The sequence below is a fragment of the Sinohyriopsis cumingii genome, chromosome 12 (genome assembly GCF_028554795.1).
Source record: "Sinohyriopsis cumingii isolate HCF-2022 chromosome 12, ASM2855479v2, whole genome shotgun sequence".
NCBI lineage: Eukaryota > Metazoa > Mollusca > Bivalvia > Unionida > Unionidae > Sinohyriopsis > Sinohyriopsis cumingii.
The window spans coordinates 32,928,023-32,947,483 of NC_142972.1; the positions used below are offsets into that span (position 1 = coordinate 32,928,023).

Genomic DNA, 19,461 nt, shown 5'->3' on the forward strand with positions numbered 1-19,461 from the left:
AACATGTGCATACTACCTTGTAACAATCGTGAAACCTCTCATAACTGTATAGCAGAATGCTTAAAAGAAAGAAACATAATCATGTTTTGTTGGACATTTTGAATATTGTTCTTTTCCATTTACAACCTTATTATATAGGAGAAAATACACATGTATGGAAAATGATATAGATCAAGATCACCAGTTGAACAACATGCATAACGAGTTCATATTAGTGCACTCAAATATGCGTGTGATATGTGTGATTCACCAAAGTGTAATTTGCATCAACTTGCTCTCAAGTTGTGGCATTACATATTTGGCCTCATTCTCCATACGCTCCCTACAGGATATTCAACCCTCATAGTAGATCTTGACAAAGGTATGTTGCTGACTAGTGTGAGATTTCTCATTACCTATAAAAGGATTAAAAAATCGGAATAATTTTGAATTTTCTGATACAACAGGTACCAACATTCACACCCACAATCACACACAAACTCATACGCAGAGCATCACAAAGTATATACTTATTTGTGTGTGTGTGTGTGCCTTTAAATAACCTGCACCCAATAAGAATAGTTAACATAGAAATAGTTCTCATACTATCATCCTTTCCGATGCTATTGACAGAATGGATGGCTTCCCCAAGTATTAAAGACACCACCTAATCTTTGATTTTACTAATCGAATATGATGTTCTTGAATTGCATTTCTATTTGTTCACATGCGAGAGCCTACATTCCGCCAATGTAGTGTTACAGTTTATGTTAATAGAGCTGGAGGGATGCAATATAGGTTTATAATGTGGCCCAATAGTTATTTTCGATTGTAATATACTACAATATGTCTTTGTGGTTATGTCCAACTTCTAGTGAACCATTTAATAATAGATATATCCATTGTTGTTATGAAGCTATTGGTCGGGAATCCGAAATGCATAATTCATCAACATGTATTTTGCATCCGACTGCTATCACGCTGTGACCTTATCGTTTCGATCCAACAGGGTTATGACTTTCTTATTCCATCTAGAAATTGGTCTGTTTCTGGCCTGTACGAGAATTCCCCATTCGTGTAAAATGATAAATATAATCGTTTTTTTTCCCCATTTTAATGGAGCACACATAGCAACAGTCTGACACACATACAAACACACACATTAATAAAATGCATGCACATGAACCCTTACAATGAGCACTGACAAAAATATATAAAACCGGAGAAAACAAAGAATTCAATATGTAGTTCTTAAATGAAGCAATAGTAAATTAATATTTATACGCTGATGTTACATACAGACCTCAACGGATCTTTTGAAAATAGCTATATTATTTGTTAGACTGTTTGTTTTCCTCGATTTGTAGTAACTTTTATATACTTTTCTTGTTATGAGAATAAAATCACCTTGGTCCGTTGCGTATTGCGTAATATGTCATCCCTACTGTTTGTGTAGTGTTACTACACTCTCGAAGCTATTTGGTTATGATCGAAGCTATTTGGTTACGATCGAAAAGATTATACCAAATGATCTATACATTATCCTTGATCTTACTTTTGTATCAACTTATACTGAGGTAGCAAAATAGGCATGTAGCAATAGAGAGGAATGCTTTTGGTCACTACTCACCTCCCAAAGAAATAATTTTGTATTGACAATTTACCATTTAAATCGTAGTTGTTAATCCAATACTTGTGGAAAAGGTGTTTTTCCTGGCATTGAAAATTCGTTATTAAAACTCGTTGGGAAATCTCATTGGGAAACAACTTACCAAGTCATTTTAGTCGAAATAAATAATTTTCAATTGAACATTCCCCAACATTGATGTATTAAGATTTTATAAGGTACATGAGCATATGTTACCGCTTAGAAGAAATATATTTTGTATCGCCATACATGAAAACATGCCATTTTGGATTATTGGATAAATTCCTTACATTAGTTTTAGTAAATCTCTCTCTCTCTCTCTCTCTCTCTCTCTCTCTCTGTGTGTGTGTGTGTGTGGAGGAAGAGAGACGAGATAAAGTTTAGATCCATGAAATGATAATGTTCTATGTAATTTCCAGGTTCCTTATATATTCTACCGGATAAAGAACTCTCCGTAGATTTGTCGTCAGGTACGTTCATGCTTGCAACAGTTTTTTGTTTTGATTTGTGGTAACTTTGAATAGTTTATTAGTTAATTGGTCGTGATTAGAAAAGATAGCACTAAATTAGCAGCATATCTACATACACTGTACACTAGTTGAGGATAACCTTCTCTATGATTTATGAAGTTGTCCCCTATAGGATAAACCTTAAGGTAGTCATGAAATTTTCAGCTCTAAACTTTAACCCAGAAGGTATCAACTATGCAGTAAATAAGTACAGTTAATGTTCCTTTTTCACAATAGATCGTCTACTTCCCATTGATGAGCAAATAACACATCTCATTATACATGGAGTTTTGTTTTCTAAAACTTGTCCTAGTGCTTGATCTCAGACGGTTCATACAATTCACTAACTCAGTCTGTCCCTGTGAACATCACACGGAGGTTATGACATAAAGACTATACGAAGTGAACAAAACATTTTATATGATCTTATGTTTATTATATACGTGGACTGAGGATGGAAAATATACATGTGTTGTTAAAAAGGAATGGTTATGGTCTTTTTCACTTTCCGAATTGATAATTTTAAATTGATAATTTAGCATTTAAATGGCAGTAAGTAATGTGTGATGAGGGGAGAGATATATTTTAATGGCATTGAAAATTCACAGTTAAAACTGTTTGCCACATCTCACTGAAAAACTATATACTTTGCCACTATGGTCGAAACGAATGATTTTCAATCCAACATTGTTCTATTATTGATACATTTTAGATCATTTAAGATTCTTGAACTTTTCAATCATGTAACACACACACACACACACACACACACACACACACACACACACATACATATATATATATATATATATATATATATATATATATATATATATATATATATATATATATATATATATATATATATATATATATATATATATATATATATAATAATAATCAATTAAGGAAATATACTCCTACAATAAGGAGTTTACCACGACTCAGTCCAGGATGAACTAATATTTGGGCACTCGACGCTGTTTGACTATATTTGAATTATCCAAATGAAATATATTTTTTATCGTCATGACCGGAAACATGCCATTTGGGATTTATGACAAGCTCCTTCCACTGTTTCTGGTAAATATCGGTGTGTATGTGTGTGTGTGTGTGTGTTTGTGTGTGTGTGTATGCTTGCGGAGGACAAGATACGATAGAAAGTACGGATCTATGAAATTATAATGTTCTATGTAATTTCCAGGTTCCTTGGCTGTGTTACTGGATAAAGAGCTCTTTGTATATTTGTCGTCAGGTACGTTAATGCATGCAACAGTTTATTATTTTGATGTTTGTTAACTTTGAATCACTTTGTTATGCTATTAGAAAAGGGAAATATTCTATGTCGTGCTTTCATTTCTGGATGGGACGGAATTATGTATAAATTCTGTGTAGTGCAATTGGTTGAAAAGTCCAAGTATATTCTATTTAGATTTTTGATATTTTTATTTCACCTGTCATGCCATAGTTTAATATTAAAAGAGACACTTTCTCTGCCAGATAAAACATATGCATGCATGTTAAGATCACAAAGAAGGACAAAACTGACATATAGTTCTAAGCAATAATTACATTCTTGGCTTTTGTTTTGTAAAGGCGTTCTAAATAACTCTGAGTTTTACAATTTGATCTGGGATTCGTTTAGAAAGCACAAGAGTTTGTAGGATTTGGTCTTTTTTTGTAAATACGAATAACGATTAGGTTGACCTAAAAGGTAATAGTTTATTTGTTAATGGGTCGTGATTAGAAAAGATAGCACTAAATTAGCAGCATATTTACATACATTGTACACTAGTTGAGGATAACCTTCTCTATGATTTATGAAGTTGTTCCCTATAGACTCTAACCTTAAGGTAGTCATGAAATTTTCAGCTCTAAACGTCTAAACTAACTCTTTACTCACTTTCCGAATTGATAATTTTAAATTGATAATTTAGCATTTAAATGACAGTAATGAATGCGTGATGTGCGGGAAGGTTTTTCTTTCTTCCTGGGAATAAAAACTGAAGGTTAAAATCCTTTGGCAATTCTCACTGGAAACATATATTAGTGCAAATGCCGTGTGAATAACGGCCTTTGAATTGAACATTCCTCTAAAACTAATATTTTCAGAGATTTTTGGATATATCCACTACTGAGGAAGTAAAAAGGTACATACTTGCGCACTAACGGGGTGTGTGTTTATTTGTAAACTCTTTCGCTCTTTCTGGTGAATATCTGTTTGTGTGTCCGTGTGTATGTGTGCACGTAGAAGAAGAGAGACGAGAGAACGTACGGATCAATCCATGCAATGAAAATGCCCCAATTTTCTTATCGTGATTACGTTGCGTCAATTAAAGCCCCAAGGAAACTTTCAAATCATGTACATTATCTTTGCTGCTGTTTGCTTTTTCAGTTTATGGTGACTTTTATCTACCATATTTGTTGTTAGCAATATACGTCACCGTCACCATTGATTTGTGTTGTGGCAATATTGCATAATATTTCATCCCTACTATTTGTGTAGTGTTACTGGTTGCAAAGTAATTGTGAAATTATTGGCCTTTTTATAGTTTGGATATTTTTTTTTCGCCTGCCATGACATAGTTAAATATTCAAAGAGACACATTTCTGCCGGATAAAATCTATGGACGCATGTTAAGCAGACAAAATAGCCAAAATAGGCAAAATTTATATATAGTTCTAAACAATAATTACATTCTTGGCTTGTGATGTTTAAAGGCGTGACCAAAAGTATGACACAAATTTGAAATCTGGGATGCGTTTAGAACGCACTAGAGTTTCCAATTGCTTTCAGTTGTATTTCGTCCTTTCATGTATAAACGAACGAAATTTGGTTGACGTAAATTGCGAAAGTTGACTTGTGGATGCGTCTTGATTGGGAGCGATAGAACTAAATGTGTAGCATCTGTACATATAATGTATACTGTATTTGGGGATAGCCTTCTCTCTATATTTATGAAGTTGCCGTCTATAGGCTCTAACCTAATTGGAACTTTCCAGACCAGTTGGTTATATTTGAATTATCCAGGAAAGATGTATTTTACACCGTCGTGTATTGAAACAGATAATGTGGGCTGTATTTCTAACCTAAAGGTTGTCATGACATTTTCAGCTATAAATTTTAAATCAAAAGGTATCAACTATGCAGTTAACAAATACAGCTAAAGTTCATGTTTTCAGGATTGATCTCCCACTTTACATTGATGAGAACAAAATAGGTACCGTAGTACGTAGATATTTGTTTTTTGAACGTAATAGATTATAGGACACGTCGTCCAGTTGCTTGTTCTAAGGCCATTCAGAATATTCACTATGGGAAAAATACATGTAAGTCATGATCATAAGGACAATGCAAAGTAGTCAATAAATTACGTTTAGGTTTACTTTTATGTATAAACATAGAATCAGAATGGAAGGTAGTCATGCCAGTAGATAGGAAAAATTATCGTCGTTGCTCATTTTTCGAATCAATAATTTTAAATTGACAATTTAGCATTTAAATGGCAGCTGTTAATCAGAAATTTTGGGAAAGATATATTTTCCTGGCATTGAAAATTCATAGCTATAACTCTTTGCCACATATCAAAGGAAAATTACATACTTAGCTGCAGTAGTCGAAATTAATGATTGACAATTCAACATTGCTCTAATATTGATATTTTTAGATCTTTTAAGGTTCATGAACTGTTGAAGTATGTAACCGGTTTATATATATATATATATATATATATATATATATATATATATATATATATATATATATATATATATATATATATATATATATAATTACAATATGTGACATATACTCCAACAATAAGGAGTTTACCTCGGCCCAGTTGAGGATGAACTATTCTGTGGGCGCCGTTACTAGCAATGCGTGTTAGATACGGCTTCAACCACTTGGGACACTCGAAGCATTTGGCTATACTTGAATTATCCAAACGAAATATATTTTTTATCGTCATGCACGGAAACATGAAATTTGGGATTTATGATAAACTCATTGCTCTGTTTCTGGTAAATATCTGTGCGTGTGTGTGTAGGACGAAATACGATAGAGAGCATGCATCCATGAAATCATAATGTTCTATGTAATTTCCAGGTTCCTTTATCTATTTATGTTTTTATTTATATTTTTGATATCTTTTTCTCACCTGCCATGGCATAGTTTAACATTTGAAGAGACACTTCATCTGCCCTATGAACACTATGCCTCATGTTATGAACACATAAAGGAAACCGGGCACAATTTACATATAGTTCAAATTACTATTTGAATTTTTGGTTTGTGGTTTATAAAACCGTGATAAATAACTCTGACCCAAGTTTTAAATTTGAGATTAATTTACAAAGCACAGGAGTTTGCGGCTGCTTTTAATAGGATCTGGTCTTTTTGTAGATACGAATAACGAACTAAGTTGACCTAAAAGGTGAAACATTATTAACGGATGGGTCTTGCTTGGAAAAGACAGAATAAATGTCCAGCATCTCGACATATATTGTAGAAATTATTTCCAGATATCCCATCTACCATTTATCAACTAAATGTGCTGCGTCGCTACATTTGTTTACACTGTATTTGAATATGGCCTTCTATATAACAAATGAAATTGTCCCTTTTAGGCTCTAACCTAAAGATTGTCATGAAATTATCTGATCTAATCTATCACTCAGAAGGTATCAAAAATGCAGTTAACAATTACAGTTAAGATTCCTTTTCAGGACTGATCGCCTACTTCACAATTATGATAAGGAGTACATATCGTTGTACTTGATGTTTTGTTTTCTGAAAGTAAAAGATAACATGGCATGTTCTCATGTTGCTTATTGTAAGGCAATACAGAAAATTCGCTAGCTCATTATTCCCGAGAGAACAATGCAATGAGGTTAGGAGAAAAATGACAATACGAAGTGGTCAGTCTATTTTCTTTGAGTTAACTTTCTTTTGTATAACATAAACTGAAGATGAAAACAATAATGTGCCAGTAGTTAGGGATAGCTATCCTCTTTACTAATTTTCCCAACTGATTATTTTTTGTCTGATAATTTAGCAAATAAATGGCTGAAATTATCGGGTTATGTGCTGAGAAATGTATGTTTTTGCAGTGAAAGGTTGTTGTTAAAAAACACCGGCAAATCTTACTGAAAAACTATATACGTAGCATTTTTCGTTAAAGGAAATTATTTTCAGTTCAACATGCAAGTTATATTGATCTTTAGATAGGTTTTAAGATGTATGTTCCTACTGAGGATGTCATCGCTGGTATATATATATATATATATATATATATATATATATATATATATATATATATATATATATATATATATATATATGCAGTTAAAATATGTTTCCAATGAACTCCGACAATAGGGAGTGTACCTTGGCCCAGTTGAAGATGAACTATTCTTTGGGCGACGTTACGCAACGAGTGTTAGACGCCGGCTTCTACCACTTGGAACACTCGAAGATGTTTGGCTATATTCGAATTATCCAAAAGAAATATATTTTTATCGTCATGAATGGAAACATGCCATTTGGGATTTATGATAAACTCATTTCTCTGTTTCTGGTAAATATCGGTGTGTGTGTGTGTGTGTGTGTGTGTGTGGTTTGGTATCCTTGCGAGGACCTGAGTTTGAATGCACACCAACATCTTGAGGACTGGACTATATTGTGAGGACTTACACACAAGTCCTCGAAATGTTTCGTCGACAAACGGTTGAGAATGATCATAAGAGATGAAGTACGCGTTATTGTGAAAGTCCTCACAAAGTAGGTAATATCTGCTAGACACTTACACTCACTGTTTATTGTTCACACAATTTGCGACTCTCCTTGGGCTGTAGGCTGGTGTGCAAACACTTAGCCAATCAGAAGGATCGTGACTTCTGATTGTTTGCCATCCAATGAGAACATCGCTACTGTGCAGTGTCACTGTAAATTTCGTATACCTATAAATACGACTCATAAAATAATTACTAGTATTATTAGCAATTTTTATAAAGATATAAATTTGAAAAATGGTAAATTGGTGATGCCAGCAGAAGTGCGTTATTTTAAGCCCGGTGCTGATACAGTGCGGTATTTGTGGCGCGTGATTTGGTGTGTATATGGATTTTACTGCTTCGAGACTTAATGCACTTAACTTTTGGAAGATGACAAGACGTACTGGATCTAACTGGTAAGAAATAAATAGATTCTTTATAAAATTATTTATTATATTCGCCCAAAGGAGCTGTTTGTTCTTTCATTAGTTATCATCTGTGACAACTTGCTTGTATCCGGTTCCACCCACAGGGGCTCGTATCGTTGCTTAAAATTGACCTGTCATACATGTATTATATACATGTACTATATAATATATGTACTTTATAATAACTAAGGTCTTGATTATTATATTTCCATGTCATACTCTAGTCTTACTGTGTAAGCTTTCGCCCCTGATAAGTATAGTGGGTTTAGGGCTGGTAATTGTCTTACTTGCTGAACAAACCGTGCCGGTGGCCTAGTACTTAGACTGTCTGCCTCGGATGAGGGAGATTGTCGGTTCGGGTCATAAGAAAGACTTATAAAAATGGTACTAGCAGCTGCCTCGCTTAGCACTCAGCATTAAGAGGTTAGTGCTAGAACTGGTTGGCCAGGTGTCAGGATAATGTGACTGCAGTGTCGGTCTTAGTCTGATGGGACCGATTTTAAGTTCAATATCATAAAGAAATTTAAGTTCGACATCATGTAAAACTTGTTTTAAAGATTATTTTAAATACCTTGTTCACAAGGGGTCACGTGCATAAATCCAGCAGGGCCCCACCAAAATGATCCAAATCGAGCCCATCATTTGCTAAGGCCAGTGCTGTGTAACTGAGTTGGACAAGATGCTACATGTATGTAGCATAATGATTATTGCTAGACATCACTATAAACTTTCTCACTGCAGACATCATTGCGATATGGAAAATATTTTAAAGCTACATTAAAAATTCATATCACACACACGTTTCCTAAATAATATCTGATGCATACATGTTCCGTTGTATAATTGCTTGGTCATACTGAAATTACCATTACGCCTTTTTACTTCTGGAAGTATATCCAGATAGAATCAAGTAGTTTAGATTTTTTAAAATTTTTGGACGACCAAGTAGTTTATTTTTTTAAAAATTGTTTGACCACCAAGCGTTATTAACCACTTTGTTAAGAGAAAATTTACACTTAGTTCACACATATTAGGCATATCTCTGCTTCCATAACTCTTCAATCTACTGAAATGATGGTCAACACATTTTGAAAAAAAAATACCTGATTTTATAGGTATATACTTCTGTAAGGAGAAAGGCATCAGAGTAAATTTTGTATGATTAACTCAGTTAGAAGCAAATCTGAGCACTTTTATCAAATGGACTGTATGTGAGAGATTCTTGAAAACTTGTCCTTGTTGTTAACTGCTGATAGGTAATGCTTTAGATCAGTGATTGTTCAGGCAGTACATGGACCCTCCACCAGTATGTATCAGGGTGATGCCCTACATGGTATGACTGACTGGTACCCTAGTAGCAGCTTCTTATAATGCTTCTAATGTCTGTTGCATAGTAAAAACGTGAATGGGTTGTTGATGCAACCAAATACTGATTATCCTGACTCCTTGGAAGATATCCACATTGGGCTTGATAAATGGTCCTATAAATAATGAAATGTTGTAAAGCGCAAAGTTTAGGTATAAATGACAATCAACTTGAATAAATGGCATTCCAGTTAATTGGTTTAAATATAATCACTTTGATTTTAATGACCTCATTTTACATATTCATAATTTTTTCTTCCCATTGCAATCCAGTATGTCTCATTATTGTTAAAAATAGCTGGAAGGATAATGTTTTCATTGTGCTATCCAAAGTCTGTCTGATTATTCTGCAGTTTTGTTTTATTCATTCATATGTCCTTTTGCGGACATTTAACCCAGATATGTATCATAAGTAGACAGAGTGTCATGCACAGCGAAACATTTTCTGTCTGATGTGTTTTGCGTATCCGATATGTAGTTTGTTTCAGCTTCTTGAAATATGATGATGAAACTACATGCAAATATACATTATAGCTCACCATTTTCACATATTTGATAGGTCCCAATTTTAAAGGTCAGATCATAGCAAGATATAAGATATGTTCTCTTGAAATAGGGAACAGAAAAGAGTGAAAAGTAATAAGCTTTGTAAAATTCAATAAACAAGGTTACATTACAATAGCATGTAATGAAATACAAAATATAAAAAACTAACAAGCATTGCAAATTAAATTTACATAACAGCAGAGTTTTGTGAAGATAATATATTAAACTTCTTGCCCCTGGAGTTTAGCACTTGAAATAAATTAATGTGCAATGCTTTTTTAAAAAAAACCCAGATGTGATAAGAAAAGCCACTAAGGTTGTGAATTCCTTTTTTGATGGCTACCACAAACAACTAATTGCAGCAACCCGTGATAATCTGTATTGGTAGACGAGCTCATGTATTAAGGATGTCCACTTAGTAACATCTATAAGTTGAAATTACATGATTATAACATGTTATTTAAATGTATCATTACTAGATTGATTAGACCTTTTGCTGTATCAATATAATTATATTTCAGAACATTATAGCACCATCCGAAATATATTTATTACATACTACAAGCTTTCACATGAAAATAAAGAAATCATTGTTAATGCTAACATCTGTACTTTCAAGAATGCTTAACAAATATTGGTGACAACTATATCACACAACATTAAACTGAGTTCGTCTTATGTCAAAACTAATTGTTCCAGTACATGTAAATCATATTTAGTTAATGGTGCATTATTCCATTTTTGATGTGATATGTTGCTAGAGATGCTAACAAATAAACTTGTTTACTTTTTTTTTCACTAGCTACAACTCATAAACTTTATGGCTGTGATACCGAGGTTAAAACTTTTACATTCACTATGCTTGTAGATGATATTCACTGGTAGCTGTTGCCTTTAAAACAAATTAATAGTATGTTACAATAATATATTTGTCAGTGTGCACTCAAGACCCTAATGTTAATGTTTAATATTGTCAGTATTGGGTTCTTTACATTACTTAGAGTTGTTCCATTTAAATATACCTGGTACCCAGAGAAGGCAGTGTTATAAAACTATATGCCATGGTACTTGATTTCACAGAGTTCATTTTAAAATGATAAGTAAATTCTAAATTATATCTTTGGGTGGGTAATCACTTTAAAAGATCCTTCCCTGGGTTGCATGTATGTTTCAATGGAACAGCTCTTACATGGTAAACAGTTGAACAATTCCTATTTCAAATGGTATCAATGTTTGGGGAATGTTAAATCTGAAAGTAAAAGGGAATATTTTGTTTTAGGTAAAAACTGCAAGTCAAGTGTGAAAGCAAAAATGAAGAAAATGACTAGAATACCATGGACTATGGAGGAGAAGGCAGCTGTAGAAAGACAACTGGTACAATTTATAAGAACTGATGCACTACCAGGAAAAGCAACATGTGAAGAGGCAAAGAAGAAGGAGCCTATTACAGCAAGGTGTCCATGGAGCCAAATTAATGGGACATTGGATACCTTAAATGCAAGTGTAATACGATTTTATTGCTCCAACCTAAGTTTGTGTGAATATTCTGAAGGCAAAACTTATTAAGCATCTTTCAGATGAATCTATTTATGCATCTGTTCTGTTTGTCATATATTTAAAATGTTAATCGATGATATTATGTCACTTCCGTGTTCTTGACTTGTATTATGTACCTGCTTTAAGTGTGTTCAAAGGTCTGCTGCCCACTTCTCATTTTTATCATTCTTTTTGACTTAAGGAAAAGAATCTAATCGGAATTATAGCACAGATAGCTTAAACTTTGTTTGCTTCTTTCTCTGAATATGTAAAGATGAAATTATTTGAATTACTCAAATACATTTACACTTTAGAAAGGAAATTGTCTTGCTTCTTGATGTTTCTTCCAAAAACAAATTGACAGTGTGGCGTTTCATCAAGTTTGGAAGGAACTACCTTATCTGATTATAATATAGTTTGTCCATGCAGACAGTAATGATGAATAATATGTTGTCATGTAACAATGCAGCAGTATTGCATATGCCTTTCTGTGATGTCATTTTTAGATGGAATTTGATGTCCTTTCGTTCATCTGTCAACACCCTTTGATTACTCTCAATGGTACAGTTTTTTACTTTCTTCCAGTTTAGATCCATTTTAACCAAAATTTTGAATGTTGTTCATGGGTGGGCTTAATATGCAGGTTGTGGCCAGCTTCTTGTATTTATTCAATAATGACAAAAATATTGACTGAGATGACATTTTTGGGGTTACATCTTTTATGTTAAACATTTTTATGGAGATGAACATTTACTTAATGCAGTGAAATATGTGTCATATTTATATGCTTATCTGGCTCGATTAAATTATAATGCAATTTAACCATTTATTGTTTTTCTTTTTCTTCTCAGCTTCCTACTGTTATTTATTGTTAATCCTTTGGTTTCAAACAGTATTGGGTAGGTGGCCATAGCAGCTCAGTAGGCGGATGACTGAGTTTCGTAATCCAATGGTCATGAGTTCCATACACTGGAGAGGAAAACAAAGCCTGATTTTACATCCTGAATAAGAACACTGTCCAGACTGTTTCTCAGATACAGGCAATGTACCTGATAATAATAGACTCTGAGAAGCTCCTGTGTTCCTTAATATTTTAATCGGGATAAGTTTGGAAGAATTGCCCACATGTGATAGAGAACCTTTCAACATAAATGGCTTATAATTCTCAATAATAAAATCAGACTGATTTGTTTGATCCATCAAATTTATTGCTTTCAGTACAGGACTGTGACCATGGAATCTTACAATAGGAAAGTCTGTCTTTATTATGTTGCTTATATTTCAATCTTTAATAATCATAAATAGCATGCATTTTCTTGTTACAATATAGGTCTATCCAGTTTCCATTTTTAAATTCCTAACCTGTGTTGATATATGTCAGGTAGCAACTCATCAAAACTCAAGAAATACATCTTAACGACCTCATAATTAATACTTTCTTGCAATGACAATGAAGTGTAGATTTTATCAGTTTTGCCAGTAAGTACGCTTTGTACAAATATATTTCAATGCTCTCTTGGCCATATTGATATACTTCCTCTTCTCTAACAATTGATACTAACCTTTTATTTATGATAGCATCAAAACACAAACGTGCATGTAAAGGGTGGGTTGCTTTTCACTTTTCAGTGCTGATTTTTTAATCTAAATTGCATTTCCCTTTTTCCTTTTCTCTCTGCATTTTCGTCTCTTCTTTTTTATTTCCATTTGCCTATAGACCACTCCGTTGGCCTAGTGGTTAGAGCATCAGTCCTGGATGGTGGAGGTTGCTGGTTCGAACCCTGGCCGAATCATACCAAAGACATACAAATGGTACAGGTTCCACGCCATGTGTTCAGCATTAAGAGTTTAATGTTGGCACTTGTTATCCTGGTGTTAAGATAATGTGTCTTGGTAGGACAGCAGAGTGATACCCCAGTGCTAGACATCACTATATAATGCCACGCTGCAGACATTGTAGTGATATGACTGAAAAGTTGTTAAAGCTATGATAAATATCCAAATCGCACACACACACTCCATTTGCATATTTTTTCTATCTATCTCTCTGTTTCCTCTAGCTGAAATTGCGGTTGTCTTTCTCTTTTTCAAGTGAATTCCAGTAGTGATGCCAACAATTTCTAAGATTGGATTTGATATATCAATAGCCTCGAATGTGCTAATGTGCCAACAGTCTACATGTATCGGGGTGATATAATCCAAAACGTCTTAAATCTATTCAGTACATTTCTAAAATAGTGATTTAGTCTAAGAAGTAAGAATGGCTACCTTGAAATTCCAGTGAATAATTTAAAAAATTAATCCTCTGAAATAATAACTGAAATGCAACCTAAATTGAACCCACATAAACTGATGTTAAGACATGCAATTCAGAATTTCTATTCCTTCTCCCATTGTAACCCCCCCCCCAAAAAAAAAAAATTGATAACAGAACCAGGATGCTTTTTTTTGAGAATGTTTTAAGTTTTAAGCAAGGTCAGGTCTCTTACTAAAACTTCAGTTAAGAACATGTAATACAGCAAGTACACTTGGAATTCACAAGAGGAACACCAGTGTCCTAAATTCAAACTCAAGTAAAGGTTTATCTCAAGTAATATTGATCTTAATATATAATCTAAAATCATATATAAATGTTAGTTATGTATTATATTGCTTACACAAAAATAAGAGTTTTGTCCGGTAGGTATTAAACTCAATTACTGACCAAGGTCAATATCACAATTGAGAGATACGTAACAAATAGTCATAAAGGCCAACAAACACAAACTAAATATACATCACAAGCGTTGTTACATGTTTTTAAAGTTGCTTTTTTATATGTCAGCGGTATCTAGAGTCTTGGCTACTACCCACATTTGTATTGAGAGAAAACATCTTTGCATTGTACCACCTGTATAATACGTACAAGGACAAACCATCACCAATTTTGCTTTTATTGCAAAATACCGCTGTAACAATGGATCTTTTGAGAACAGTGAAAAGGAACCTGAAGTTTACAGCATTATGGAATTCCCCTGGTACCATTGGTCTAAAACTGTATTTCAAACTGAAATAAAGTATGTCTTTAATCAAGGAGAGCTGAGAGTGAATGGAAATTTACAACTGTACAGAACTCCGCTCCCATCCGTAGTCCAAAAATGATTGGTGCATAATTTAGAACAATTAGGACTGGAATCCCTAGCTTTTGTCATATTCTTCTCACGTAATGCCCTCTTTCCGCGGTGGTATTTTACAATAAAATTCAATGAAATTGTTCAGATATTCACAGGTATTTTAAGTGATCTATGCTCATTGGATGTATCATACAAAAATGTGAAGATAACACATTGTAAAGAAGCATTGTCTACTGGTATGACTCGACCTTGAGGATTGCCATGATAGTTTACCACACGCAGTCTAAATGGTTCTAAATGAAAATGACGCCACTTAAACATTCAACATGGCCAACACAGCATCCATCTTGACAATATTGTTGTCGCTATTTCTGAGTCAATAGTCGCACCAATATGAGGTTCTCACCAACAGACTTCTTGCAATGTCTTGGTCCTAAATTAAAGTGGTGCCGATCTGATGTTAAGAATGGCCATCATGGTAGGCATCTTGAAAATCGTTTTCTACCCCATAATAGAAAGTTATATAGCCATCGGGTCTTCACGGAAAAAAATAGTATGATGTCTAGTCTGTTCTAAACACAAATGGTGCTGATCTGATGTCTAATATGGACACAGCAGTTTTGCTTTGGTTCTATTAGTTTGATCTTCTTGGAGGAGAGATCATGAACTTGTTACGATATGTGATCTGAAATTGCTTCAATGCAATATATTACATGTAAACAATCAAATATTGATAATGTCAGATGTTCAAAAAGTAGGAATACAAAATAACTGAATTTTATTTTATGCTCTCCCCCTCACCTATCTCATACAATTGTTATAGTTGTAAATCTCGTCATTAGTTACTAGCACAAGTTATCAGTTTGATACAGAATATAATAAACACTCGTATTATTGTTATTAGGACTTTCAGAATATACTTGCCTGATGCCAGGAAGAAGTTCATATTAGTCTCGGGCATTATCCCGTGAGGAAGGCAAAAATATTAAGAGAGGTCGTATACAGTTAGTAATTCTTTATGATTGGCAATTTTCATAGTTTGTGATCTCCCCAAAGTACATATATCATCACCTTTGTGTATGATTACATATATCGCAATCTTCTTTCACATAATGGTCCATAGCTTCTATAATCAGTCTATCCCTGCTAAGTGTATAATTTCCATTTTGCAATCAGTGATATAACATGAATATTTGAAGCTAGTTTTGACAACTGGTACTATATATTTATTTTTTATTTTATCAATTACTATATATATATATATATATATTAAAAACAACATGGCTTTTATAGTGTTGTTAGAAAGCAATTTGATATACTAATACTGTTGGTATATCAATTTGTGATCCGCCCATGAAGCAATAATAAGCATATATAAACATTCTTGCAACGGCGCCTTTGCCTCTATCCACTTCTTAATCACTAGTGACGTATGAAAATAACGATAAAAATATTAATAATCCCCGTTTTTTAAATAAGTAACCAATTTCATTACAATCCTTTCTGCTTTCCGTACTCAGGAACCTGGAGTGAGGGAGGTAAAGAATTTGGGATGCATGAAAACCTTGAAATTGAACTTAAACCAAGTAACATATATAGTTCGTTGTAACGGTATGTGTGCATTTGCCTTGGGATTTATAGAATCAAAGATAGAAAGTTACAAACCCTGTCGAAATTATACGGTAAATTTCTTGATTACGTGGTACTCATATATGTACTATGATGTGTGTTTGTGATCTGAAGTTTCAACGTAGCCTTAGCAAGTTTTCAGTCATATTCCTACGATATCTGCAGCGTGGCAGTTTATAGTGATGTCTTGCACTGCGGAACCATGCCGCAAACAGGTAGCACGATGTTCCCCGCCAGTCATATTATCCTGACACCAGGCCGACCGGTCCTAACACTAACCTCTGAATGATGAGCGCCTAGCGAGGCAGCAGTACCATTTTTATAAGTCTTTGGTATCATTCAGCTGGGGATCGAACCTGCGACCTCCCACTAGTCGACCGGAGCGGTCCATACTGTTGTTTATCTAATGTTTAGTTGTTGTTTCTTAAACCTTTCATAATGTTCTAAAATTGATTATTATAAATTAAATATGAAAATGCCCACCCACCCCCACCCTCTCTCTCTCTCTCTCTCTCTCTCTCTCTCTCTCTCTCTCTCTCTCTCTCTGGACCATATTAGCAAGATATTTGCAAAAATCTATGAAAAGACGAGCTAACAGGAGGATTTTCGTTTGCATCATCCCAAGATGCCTCTGGACTTATGAATGATGGTAAAAGTTAATTCAAGCCGACCAATGGGAGAGAGAGAGAGAGAGAGAGAGAGAGAGAGAGAGAGAGAGAGAGAGAGAGAGAGTTAATGGTCGTTAGTACTGTTATTAAAGTAGAATAATGATTTAGATCAACTGTAAATATATTAAAATATTTTAATTACCTCCTGTTTTCTCATCATTTCGCTTGGCTTCTATTCCACACTAATTTACATAACTGGTCCGTGAAGGGGTGATCGTTCATGTCAATGATTGAGCTAATCATGTTTTTGTAGTGCTCTACTTTCTTCGTTAATACCATCTTTCAATTTAAAATCATACATGTGTCTTATATTGATTTTATGAATGTAAAAAGTAGAAATTCAAAAATAAAATAATCAGCTTATAAAATTGCGAAGGTGATTTTAAATAGCAACAAAAGGTACATACTGCATTTTGATGTGGACACACTTGATAGGGATGCGAGTAGTTCATTCACCCGGTCAATACACAGTTGCCTGTAGTCAATCTTAAACTCCATTCAAAGAGCAAACACATGGATTTGCATGCGATATTAATATAATATATGTACAGTATGTACGCTGTATCAATTATAAACCACTCGTATACATTTTGCATTAAAAGGATGTTCGACAGGCCTCTTTTTCTTTTAATGAAAAATGTGTACATCTCGCGGTACGCGGATTTCGTGCCCTAACACAACCATGGAAAGATTGCGGGCTGCATTGTATACCGAGATTCCCGACCCAAACAATCTTCTTCTCAAAGATTATTTTGATGCATGTCGCCTATTTTATAGTAATTAGGTAATGCTTGTACATGTTAAAAATGTAACTCGTATGAGACTTATTTTACAGGCATGCTTAATTAAGCACGTATCCATAATTATTATAGCCATTTCTGTCTCTTTAAATGCCTAACAATCAACCTAAAAACTAGCAACCCAGTCGGTATTTATCATCTATTGTATGACTGATTACGTGAAAATTACAGAAGGCTGATAACTCTTTATTGTTTGAAAAAGAAGTAAACGAATTTAAATAAGTGTACGTAATTCCTTCTCAAACGTCAGCTCGTCAGAGAGAGTTTAAATGCATGTCGCCGACTTCATGGTGACTAGATGATTATTGTTAACCAAATGGATAAGTCAGTGTTCTCAAATCATATAGTTTTAAGAACAAAATATTATTCCATAAAGTCTAGCTCTCATTACTGTACATGTTGATCTGCTAGCATATCTATGCGTAATAAACTGAATTTAATAATATATATATATGTGCATTCTAACCCTCCTTTCCTTCTCGCGCACATATTTATCTTCATTTATTATTTGCTTACACTTTTCGATAGCTTTAATTATGGGCATATGATTTTAAGGCATAAAAAAATAAAAATTGACTGTAAAACGAATGGAATGTAATTTCCTTAACTTCCTGTTTTATTCTGCCTAATAACAATGCATGGAGGTTAGGAGAAAAATGACAATTCGCAGTGGTTATCCCATTTTCTTTGAGTTAACTTTCTTTTTTATAATCATAAACTGAAGATGAAAAATATAATGTGCATGTAAAGAACAATAGTTATTCTTTTTACTACCTTTCCCAATTGATAATTTTTGTCTGATAATTTAGCACATAAATGGCAGCAAATAACGGGTTATATGATTAGAAGTCTATGTTTTTGACAGTGAAAATTTGTTGTTAAAATACACCTGAAAATCTAAATGAAAAACTATATACGTAGCAGTTTTGGGTAAAAGAAATTATCTTTAGTTCAACATTCAACTTATATTAAAATATACAATAAATATACTCCAACAATAAGGAGTTTACTTTGGCCGGGTTGACGATAAACTATTCTTTGGGCACCGTTACTAGCCACGCATATTAGAAACCTGCTTCAACCAGTTGGAACACTCCAAGCTCTTTGGCTATATTTGAATTATCCAAAAGAAATATATTTTTAACGTCATGAACGTATACATGCCAGTTGGGCTTTATTATAATCTCATTGCTCTGTTTCTGGAGAAGAAGTAATGTATATATATATATATATATATATATATATATATATATATATATATATATATATATATATATATATATATATATATATATATATATATATATATATATATATATATATCTGTGTGTGTGTGTGTGTGTGTGTGTGTGCGGAGGACGAAAGACGATAGAAAGTCGGATCCATGAAATGATAATGTTCTATGCAATTTCCTGGCTCCTTGGATGGGTTACTGGATAAAAAGCACTCTGCAGAGTTGTCGTCG

General features: G+C 33.7%; 1 protein-coding gene across 1 annotated transcript in view; it reads left to right on the forward strand.

Annotated features, from left to right (window-relative positions):
* LOC149786215 (uncharacterized) overlaps window positions 1-19,461 on the forward strand; it is a 56,420-nt gene that overhangs the window by 17,621 nt on the left and 19,338 nt on the right. Inside the window, exons 14-15 of the mRNA XM_089976593.1 lie at window positions 2,047-2,097; window positions 3,341-3,391. Coding sequence (XP_089832719.1) covers window positions 2,047-2,097; window positions 3,341-3,391 — 102 coding nt within the window. The remainder of the gene's footprint in view (window positions 1-2,046; window positions 2,098-3,340; window positions 3,392-19,461) is intronic.